Source organism: Octopus sinensis, linkage group LG6 (genome assembly GCF_006345805.1).
Source record: "Octopus sinensis linkage group LG6, ASM634580v1, whole genome shotgun sequence".
In the NCBI taxonomy this organism is placed as follows: domain Eukaryota; kingdom Metazoa; phylum Mollusca; class Cephalopoda; order Octopoda; family Octopodidae; genus Octopus; species Octopus sinensis.
In genome coordinates, this window is record NC_043002.1 from 40,932,885 (window position 1) to 40,944,345 (window position 11,461).

An 11,461-nucleotide genomic window follows, 5' to 3' on the forward strand; every position below is an offset into this window, starting at 1 on the left:
TGATAAAAGAAGTAATTGGTCAAATTCTGGAACTGATATAATTAAAAATACCCCAATCCTTCAAAATTTGTTACTTTGTGTCAATGTTAGAAATCATTATCTAGTTCACCTGATTTTAGATTTCTAAATTCAAGCCCTACTGGGGTTGACTTTACCTTTAATTGTCTTGAAGTTGTAAACCCTGAGAGAGTTCTGTAAGGCTTCTGGTTAGAGGTTACCACTGAAGAGGTGGTCTTCATATAATGATGCTAAAAAAGATTACTCTGGAATGGCTTTCCATTTGCCTTCCCTAGGTCCACAAGAGAAGATGAACTCAATACTGCAAGTAGACAGACCACTTGGTCAATTTTACTGTGCAGGGTACCCTACTTACAACTAGGTGATCTGGACCACTTCAGAGTTGCAATGTTGATTACAGTATAAGAATCTAAAACCTCTTGGTTGGTTATTTATTATTTTATCCTTTTATCCATCCATACTCTTGAAGTTACAAAATGCATTAATAATACACTGAGGTTAAACCAATGATATTTCTATTTCTTAAAAAAAAACAGCAAGTACCTAAAAAAAAATCATAATTTATATAGAAATACTTAAATTTACCTTCACTTTTTAATTATTCTTAGTGATCAGAATAATTCGTTTAAATTTAGTGATTTACAGCAGTGTATTTTTAGTTTTTTTTTTCTACACCACGTGAAATCTGAAGCTGGTAAAAAAAGACTCTGTTGGACAAATTTTTTTGTTAATGAGTGACTACAGATGGTTCTGCCTAAAGAAACCCATTAAACTGAGGCAGACATCAATCTTGTTGAGAATAATAGACCGATACACGGTTCAGTTACGTGGGATGTAGTAATATAAAATTCATCTATGCAGTCTATAAATATGTCAGATGATGAACACACACATTAACCCTTTTGTTACTGTATTTATTTTGAGATACTCTGTATTTCTTTCAATTACTTTAAATATAACAAGGAATTTAGTAAAATAACTTAGTTACCATTAAGGTAGTGTTCAGAACATAAACTGTGACTAAGTTTTGGTGTAAGATTTTAATTCAAAATTTATGAAAACAAGACATTTGTACTCAGAATCAGAGCTGGTTTCAGCTGGGTTGGTAACAAAAGGGTTAAGCAGTTTGCTGTTCTGCTTGTTTGAAGGTTCTGATAACAGCAGAAATTAACAGGATGGACTACAGTTTGTATATCATGGGCTTTTGATTCCTGAGTATCTGCTAAAAGAACTTGGCAACTCAGCACAAATGCTGGTGTAAATTGACATTGTGGTTATTTTGGAACATTTGTATGCTTGAATCATATGCTTGCCTGAATCATATGCATAGGATTATGAAATTAGAATTACGTTGTATTGGTGTTTATAAATGGCTTGGGTGTGTATGTGTAAAGGTTATATAGATTGGAATATATATATATTGTGGTCATGGATCATGAACCTTTCAAGATGGTCTTTGGTTTAAAATATTTTATTTCACTGAACTGATATGAACATATGTATGTAGTTTGTCATTATGTCAAATGATTAACATGACCTTTAATCCTTTAGCATTTAAACCGGCCATATCCGACCCAAATATTCTACCTGTTATATGTTCAAACTAATCAGATTTGGCTTTGCACACTTATCCTACAATGTCATTCTAAGAATAAGCAATCACATCCTCAAAATTTCACTGCTACGATGTTTTTGCATGATTAATTCAAAACAAGGTGAATAAATGAGCATTACATTTGACAGAATAATCTGAATACTAAACGGTTAAAGGAGCTGATGTGTACAGTTTATAAAATAGTGACCTCTTATCTCAGTTTTGATCAAAATATTGTGCCAATGGTATTTAATTATTTATTGTTTTTGATAACAATGTATTTTGTGTGAAATGATTTCTAGAATTCCTACGGAAGAATGGCTAAAGATTTATCCAAATGAATTTTCCCCCAAAATCTTATGCACTGTAAAATCATACATCAGTATATTAACATGTGGTACAAATAGAAACAAACTGAAAAGCCTATAAATACTTACAAGGAATTACAAGTATCGTTGTTTTCAAATACTTTCAATCTGCTTGGCAAGATCCCTGGAAATTGTAAAAAATAAATCAGTGAGGCAGATATCTGGGAAGACACATTAACATCATGTTAACATTCTTCAGTACAGATAAAGGCAGCTGTTTAGCATCTAGATGACAACATGTATTCATTCACTATTTTCATCTGTTATCTAATTCTTCATCAGTTTCATTTTAATATTCCCAGAAAAGGTTATAGTATGTTAGTTATTTGTCATTGCCCAGTTTTCTTAAAGTTTTTTCAATTCAAAATCATGTCAAATATTCACTGTTGCCTTTATTCAATGTGTATAATAGAAAATGCTAATATATTCAGGTGCTGTAGGTGTTGCTGCTTGGTGTTATAGTTAGAAGAAAATTTTTGTATGCTCTTGTAAACTGTTTAACATTAACCCTTACTGAGTAAGAACTGAGTATACATGGTTCCATGCATGTGCACTTGAAAGACAGGAACTGAGTTAATTTGTTTTGGATCAAAAAACATGTTTTAGTAATTATTTGTGTAATTAACTTGTAGATGTAAATTTTAACCCATATAACAAATATATTCAGTCTCTGCAATCAGTACACCAAAATTTAATCAGCACAGTGATGGTTAATGATGCTCATATTTTCCTGTTTTTGTTAGAAGGACAGAGGGCCATATCCTACACTTTTCAGGGCTTCCAAGACTGGTGAGAAGGAACTGTCCTTAGACCAGGAACCTGACTTAAATGCTTCCAACAAAATGGAATCTGTTAATGGTGTCTTATCAGGGAAAGAGAACTAATACAAACACATGAATAGCTTTTAGTTATATTAATATGGTCTTCAGTTGAAAAAATCCCTAAAAAATTGCTGTCATCAAAATTCTATATAGACCTAACATTTTGCTTTTGAATAATGAAAATAAATATAAAAGTAAGAAAAATACAACAGACAGTGTACAGAAGTACAGAAATGGAAATATATATGTTTTTTAATAATTTTTATGAAAATAATATCTCAATTGGTCATTTCATTTTTTTAAAGATATATAAAAACAGATGAAATACACACACAAACACGAGCGTGTGTGTACAAATAGATGTATATTTATATATATACATATGTATGTATGTATGTATGTATGTATGTATGTATGTATGTATGTATGCATGTATGCATGTATGTATGTATGTATGTATGTATGTATGTATGTATTTTGGCCTACACTTTTGCAACTTACCCAACCACTCAACATCATCAACTTGCTCTCTCTTTCTCTTTCTTGCATCCTTCCCCTTGATGTTCTACTGAATCAGGAGCAGGAAGGCCAAGAGAATGTTTGTCTTTGCTCACAATGACAAGGGTGCATAAAACAATAGATGAAAGCATAGTACAAGCTACCAAATCATTTTGGCATACAAGCGATAACTAGGCTTTTTTCTCTTTTATCTATATATTGGCAAATCATGGAATCATCAACATAAATGGTGAGTACATAAACCAATATGGAATGGACAAAAGAATGAAATGGTCATTTTATATAACACTGAGAAAATAATTCTCCATGATTCATAAAATAGCAATGCTGTATATGACATCCTAACCACTGCCAACATAAATATATTACTGGAATTGCTCCCAAGGAAGAGAAAACAGGCACCCAACCCTTGCTTAAATGAGAAGATAACAAAGGCCAGAAGAGATCTGAAGGCTGCAGCCCTAAAGAACAGATGTAGGTCAACTAGGAAATCTAAAATAAACATTGATTTAATTAATGTCCACTTGAAGCATACAAAGAGATACTAGAAACCCAAATCAAGTCCAAAACTGAAGAACTCAACAACTTCACTTTCATACTGAAAAGAAGCATGCTGCCACCTGGGTAGTTTTGAAGAAATTTATTGAGAATATAGTTTTGGCAGTGATTCACATTGTAGGGGAAAACTACTGGCCACCATCTAGATACCTAGTTTCAGCATTTCAAGTTACTTTTGGTAAAACAGAGCAATGGAATACCAAACTTGACAAGCGTCCTTTCTTCAACCGTAAATTAGCAAATAGCTTGCTGATCCAGAGAGGTCCATTTATCACAGAAGACATTTGAAAAAGCTTAAAAAGAAAGTTACAAAATAACAAGACACTGGATCCAGAAATTATCTGGAAGCATTAACTCTTCTACAACCATCTCTTGGACTTCTGTTAATGAGACCTTTAAAGAAAACAAATGAACAGCCTTTTCAAAGTCTATAATTATTCCACCTCCAAAGAAAGATGATCTGCACCTGCTTCAGAACTACAGAAGATTTCACTTTTACCTCTAGCTTCAAAAATTTAGAAAACTATGCTCCTTCATAGAATGTCCTTTGCATTGATACTATTCTATGACAGAACTAAAATAGCTTCTGCAAAAGCAGATGAACACTATCACAAATCATTGTCCTAAGAAGAATTCTAGAAAAAGCTCAGAATCTCCAAGCAAAAGCATCAACTGTACTGTGATTTGTGGATGCAATGACAGATATAAATATTGATCAGAAAAAATGCTTTTTCATTGAAATTATAAACAAAGGCAGTAATTCGTTTATGCAAAAAGGGTAAACTTAACAATTTTTCCACTGATTGAAAAACATGATGAACAGCCTTAATCAATTTTTTAACCTTATTGGGTTCTCATCAGAGGTGTCTACATCACTAAGCCATTGAGTCGATGACATATAGAGTAAAGGGTAAAGACCCCCTTCAGTCATAAATGACCATGGGATTGCACTCTGAAAGTTTCCCTCCAAAGCACAAATCTGAACAAGGTTGTTTATCAAAGACTAGCAGTCGCCCATGCATACCAGCCTCCCCTCTCAATATTATCAATGTTATCCAAGAGAAAGGTAAAAGCCTATACATCTTGGCACCAGTAATGTCACAACTCATTTCTACAGCTGAGTGAACTGAAGAAATGTGAAATAAAGTGTCTTGCTCAAGAGCACAACACACAGCCCAGTCCAGGAATCAAACTCACTACATCATAACTGTGAATCTGATACTCTAACCACTGAGCTATGTGCCTTCACAGTCAATGACACAACTTCACATTATTTAATACCTACTGTTTGTCCTGAGAATTTACTCATGATGCCTGCTTTAACCATGTTTGCTTGATGATAAAAGCTGACCTGGAGTTATTACTACAATAAAGGCCACATTAAGACCTTGTAGCACTAGATACAGTGTTTGTAGAGAAAATATGAAATGGTCATAGCTAGAATGACTTTGATCATAGCTTTGCTTGGTCAAGAGCAGAGCTGAGTTTAAACAATAACAACATCTTTCAGTACTTGAAACAGTTGAAGAGAGATTCAACTAGGTTGACTCTGAAACTAGAGTCTCCATTTACAGATGAACCTTTGTATCTTCTCTCATTTTATTTTTCTATACAGATCTCTTTATTAAGATAATAAAACAGAACCACTGGCAAAATAGGAACAATTATGAAGTTAACCAAAGAACAAACAAAACAAATGCAAAACACAGAATATAATTTTAAAAAAACATGAAAATATAGTCTTGTTTATTTAGATTTTCTTTTCTTGTAGTGTGTTTATTCTATTTATTTTTATTAAAAGAAAAAAATAACACATTATTTTTTTTATCATTTTTATTTTTGAAAACTGAGGAAAGATATTTAACACTTCTGTGTTGATGTCAAGTGATAATGGATTATACAGGGGATGTGAGAATTTAAGAAGTGTGTTGGTAGTGGTGGGGGATATGTGGGAAGGGGATATGTGGGAAGGGGATGGGTTAGTGTCTTGCCTGAGGAAATAAGTTCCCCTCCTAGTAACAAATCCGAGGTTTCGTTATCTCTATTGCGCTGGGAGTGAGTGTCATACATATGTATGTACACACACACACACCATATATATATATATATATATATATATATATATATGTATACTTACAGACATGTACATACACACACAGATGTTCGGCTATATGAAAATGCGTCAAAAGTGCATGTTGATGTATTCTGTGTGTATGTGTATATGTTGGCATGTGTTTGCATGCATCCGTGTATTTGTTGTTTATGTATGTATGGTACAAGCCGATGCGCTGTGTGTGAATATATACTGATGCGTATGCCCTTATGTGTGTGCTTATGAATGTGTACGTACAGGTGTGCAAGTGGGTTGCATACTGATTACTGAGTAAGCTGATGCACGCGAGAGTGTTGTACCTTGAGATATATAAGACTGTATGAATGTAGCTATGGGTATATATATATGTATATATGTGTGTGTGTGTGTGTGTGTGTGTGTTTGGGTATGTGTATGTGTGTTTTGCTGAAAATCTAGTCAAGCAAATAATTTTATATGAATGACTTAACAGAAATTCTATACATTAAAGAATTTTAAAACAAAAAAAAGAAAGACACTAAGACAAGTAAAAAAATCAAACTTACAATGAAAACCATAAAACAATAATCCCATATTAACAATTAGCTATTGTTTATGTGAAAACAGGCATGTATGTGTAGCTATCTGTAACTATCTGTGTATGTAAGTGCATGCATGAGTGATAATGGTGGTGGTGGTGTTGGTGATAGTGATGATGGTGGTGGTAGCAAAGGTGTTGATGTTTTGTTTGATTGGTGGAGAATTTTGTCCATTGTCAATCATACACTGAATATTCACCAATGTATAAATTAATGTACAAATACTCTGTGTGCGTGTTTGGAGAGTGAGAAAGAGAGAGAGAAAGAAGCATGGCTGTGTGGTTAAAAATCTTGCTTAGTAACCATTGGGCCTCTGGTTCAATTCCACTGCATGACACTTTTACTGTAACCCTGGGCTGACCAATGCCTTGTGAGAGAATTTGGTACATGGAAATTGTATAATAGTTCATCATAAATATATGTATGTATGTGTGTGTATGTATGTATGTATGTATGTATGTATGTATGTATGTATGTATGTATGTATGTATGTATGTATGTATGTATGTATGTATGTATGTATGTATGTATGTATGTATGTATGTATGTATGTATGTATGTATATATATATATATATATATATTTATATATATATATATATTATATATATATATATATATATGTATGTATATATATTCTTTAATTCTTTGTTATTTTACTTGTTTCAGTCATTAGACTGTGGCCATAATGTATGTGTGTGTGTGTCTTAGAGTTTGTTTGTCCCAAACTTACCACTTGACAACTGATGTTAGTTTACATCCCCATAACTTAGCAGTTTGGTAAAAGTGACTAACAGAATAAGTACCAGACTTTAAAAAAAATAAGTACTGGAATTAACTGGTTTGACTACGAACCTTTCAAGGTGGTGCCCCAGCATGGCCACAGTCCAATGACTGAAACAACAAGTAAAAGATAAAAAGTACACACACTATGAAAAACTACACATACCATTCCATTGTAAGATAAGACCAACCAGTTACCTAGACAGCATTAAAAATATCTAAAAGACTTGCTAATTCTAAGGAAGATATACAAAGTTCACTGACAAAATAAAAGTAAAACCTTTGAACAGAACAGCAATGGAAATACAATAATCTTCCATTAAAATAAAATCTATTTGTAGTATTTGTTTCTACTGTAAAGTGGCAAGCTGGCAGAATTGTTAGAATTCTGGGTGAAATGCTAAGTGGAATTTTGTCTGTCTTCATGCTCTGGGTTCAAATTCTACTGAGGTTGATTTTGCTTTTCATCCCTTCAGGGTTGATAAAGTAAGTAAATTGCTGGCCTTATGCCAAAATTTGAAATCAATATTTCTTTCTACTGCAAAGTGGCAAGCTGGCAGAACTGTTAGCGTGCTGGGTAAAATGCTTAGCAACATTTCCTCTATCTTCACGTTTTGTGTTTAAATTCCACCGAAGTTGATTTTGCCTTTCATCCCTTCAAGGTCAGTACCAGTTGCATACTGGCGTTGATGTAACTGACTTACCCCTTCCCTGAAAAACTGCTGGCCCTGTGTCAAAATTTGAAATCGTCTCTTTCTACTGTAGGTACAAGGCTTGAAATTTTAGGGGAGTTGGCTAGTTGATTATATGGACACCCATTGCTTAACTGGTACCTATTTTATTAACCCTGAAAGGATGAAAGGCAAAGTTGACCTCAGTGGAATCTGAACCGAGAATGTAAAGTCAGAAGAAACGTTGCTAAGCATTTTGTCTGGCGTGCTAACGATTTTACCAGTTTGCCACCTTAAAAGCTATTAGTGATATTAATAATGATATCAGTACATAAGACAGACAGAATAAATTTGAAACTAACAGAATGACAGCAGGAACTAAATCAAGAGATTATTCATAAACTCCAGAAGTATAACATCCTGAACTGAAGGAAACCAGAACTAGTGAGTCCCACTTGATTTTTGGTATAACATACTATTACCTTATCTGGAAACAGGTAAGGATTGATGGCAAGGGCATCTGGCCACAGGAAAATTTGCTTCAACAGATTCCATCTGACCCATGCAAGGATAGAAAAGTGGATATTAATTGATGGTGATGATGATGATGATGATACTACTATTGTACTTTATAATGTTTTGAGGTCAAAACATTGTACAGTCTTTATAAATAATCAACTGGCAGAGCTAACTTATACAACCTTGGTGACAACATATCAAGGAGATATTTCAATGACTCTCAGACAAGCCGGAGACCCACAAGATCACTATGAAACATAAATAGTGGCTTTATTAGCTTCATAACTGTAGCATTGTCTGTCTGCAGTTTGTTGTAATAATATTGTGATAAGGGTGTAATTTTGTAAAGTGGTATCTGATTAAAACATCTCTAATTTTAATGGCTTGCTATTTTTTTTATACAAATTTTTTCCTCTATGTTGTGACCAGATATTTACTAAGACAAATAAATATCATTAAAAATATCTCTTTTTTTTCTATATTATGGTTTAATTTTGACAATCTAATTTTATGTTAGTGAAATGCAAATTCACATATTTTTCTTAGATGTTCTTGTAGTTAATTACCATATGCTCACTATAGTTAAAACAATCATCAGTCTAGAACGTAAAAATATTTGGAATATATGTGTATTTTATAATAACTAAAACTTACACGAATCAGCAGTTAAAAAACAAAGAAAGCTACTTTATTGAATAAATAATATTGCACACATGTATTTCTTATTCATATAAAACTTTTGTAACAAAATGAATATGAAATAATAAAAACATGTTTGTGCAAATTTTGTTCATGTCTTGCAGCTTTCAGACAACTGAAGTATATTGTCTGTGATGGCCACTCCTGATATATATATATATATAGTACTGAAGGACGATCTCAGGTTATTGAACCTTTCAGATGAGATACCTGGTACTTTGCTGTATTCAAGAAGACCTGTACTCCACAACAGAAATGTTAAGGCATATAGAAGAATGGGTGGATGGATCAATGTCAGGACTATAAACACACTGTAATGTGGTTGGCATTAGCAAAGTCATTTAGCTGTAGAAACTATGTCAACACCAACACTGGGCCCAACATAACTCTGTGGATTTTTGGACTCTGTCAACCCATCTAAATCATGCCATCGTGGAAAAGAGACATTAAATGATGATAATAAGGATGAGGATTGACCACTGCACGTAATAAACTTCAAATGCTTGTGAGCTGCAAGACAGGAACAAAATTTACATGCACATTTTTTTCATTGTTACATGCATACATATATGCATGTACACATGCATGCATCTATATATTTATGCATATATGCATTGGCAAAAAAGTTACAGAAGTGATTATTCAAGGGCTGAATGTTTTATGAATATCATGCATAAAACTCTTGGCCCTTAAGTCACTTTAGTATCTTTTCTTTCAATTAAAAAAGATATGTGTCAACTCATGTATTGAGTTATATTTTTCCTGTTTGTCCCATTAGACATACACACACACTTTCAAAGGCATTGATTTCATTAGCTCTAACACAACTTCGATGTTTACTTCTGCTCTTTCTAAATACTTTCCATCAATGTTTCTTTAATGTCATTCAATGTCTGATTGTATCCTTCAGCAAATCTTTTCACAATTATTCATGTGGACTGAAGCATGATGATGTGATGTGAATGCCAGGTCTTGATACTAGAACCTAATGAAAACTTAGCAGTGAATGAAAATGCTTTTCATGTCATTTTATTCTGCAAGAAAGTGAATATTTCTTTGCCTTAAATCTGATGTCATTGTATTCTGGCTACAGAGGAGCTTCTATCCAGGTCAACTTTGACCAAACAAACCTACAGACAAAGGCTTTCCTACTGTGGCCAACTCATTGTTTTGATTTGGTGCAGATTTGGCAAGTGACATGATTTGCATAGAGGTTCCCTTGTTGGCTGATTTGTGTAATTATTTTTTGATTTTTGTTTGGTTTAGTTATTGGACTATGGTCAAATTGATCTGAACCATTAAGATACAAGGAAATAAACAAACTCCATTTGTCTAGCAGTGGTAGAGGACAAGCATACACACACATGTATGTATGTGTGTGTGTGCACGTGTGTGTGTATGTGTATATATATATATATATATATATACACGTGCGCATGTGTGTGTATGTGTATATATATATATATATATAGTCTTTAATTCTTTTACTTGTCTCAGTCATTTGACTGCGGCCAAGCTGGAGCATCACCATGAAGGGTTTTAGCCAAACAAATTGACCCCAGGGCATTTTTAAAGCCCAGTACTTATCCTATTAGTCTCTTTTACTGAACCACTGTTATGGGGATGTAAACACACCAACACCGGTTGTCAAGTGGTGATGAGAGGACAAACACAGACATATACATATATATTCGACAGGCTTCTTTCAGTTTCCATCTACCAAATCCACTTACAGGTCAGCTTGAAGCTATAGTGGAAGACACTTGTCCAAAGTGCCACACAGTGGGACTGAACCCAGAGCTGTGTGGTTGGGAAGCATACATACATACATACATACATACATACATACATGCATACATGAATACATACATACATACATACATACATATACATACAGACATATGTTGGGCTTCCACAGTTTCCATCAAACAAATTCACTTGTAAGGCATTAGTTAACCTCATGCTACAGCTGAAATCCACTTGCTGAAGATGCCTCAAAGTGGAACTGAACCTGAAACTACAGGGTTGCAAAACAAGCTTTTTTAACCACACAGCCATGCCTATGCTTATAGCCACACCAGTGCTTGTTTTTGGGAAATTTCTCACTGAAATAATATTCCGCTAATCGATTATTTATGATGATAGCACTAATTGGTGAATGACTTTGGTATCAATACCAGTTATAAGTACCCTTCTTTAAAGCATACCTTTTACTTTTGATGAGAAAAACTGAATTTCTTAA

General features: G+C 33.6%; 1 protein-coding gene across 1 annotated transcript in view; it reads right to left on the reverse strand.

Moving 5' to 3' along the window:
- The window catches only part of LOC115213221 (UPF0705 protein C11orf49 homolog), a 63,807-nt gene that overhangs the window by 33,952 nt on the left and 18,394 nt on the right, over positions 1–11,461 (reverse strand). Inside the window, exon 4 of the mRNA XM_029782155.2 lies at positions 2,050–2,104. Coding sequence (XP_029638015.1) covers positions 2,050–2,104 — 55 coding nt within the window. The remainder of the gene's footprint in view (positions 1–2,049; positions 2,105–11,461) is intronic.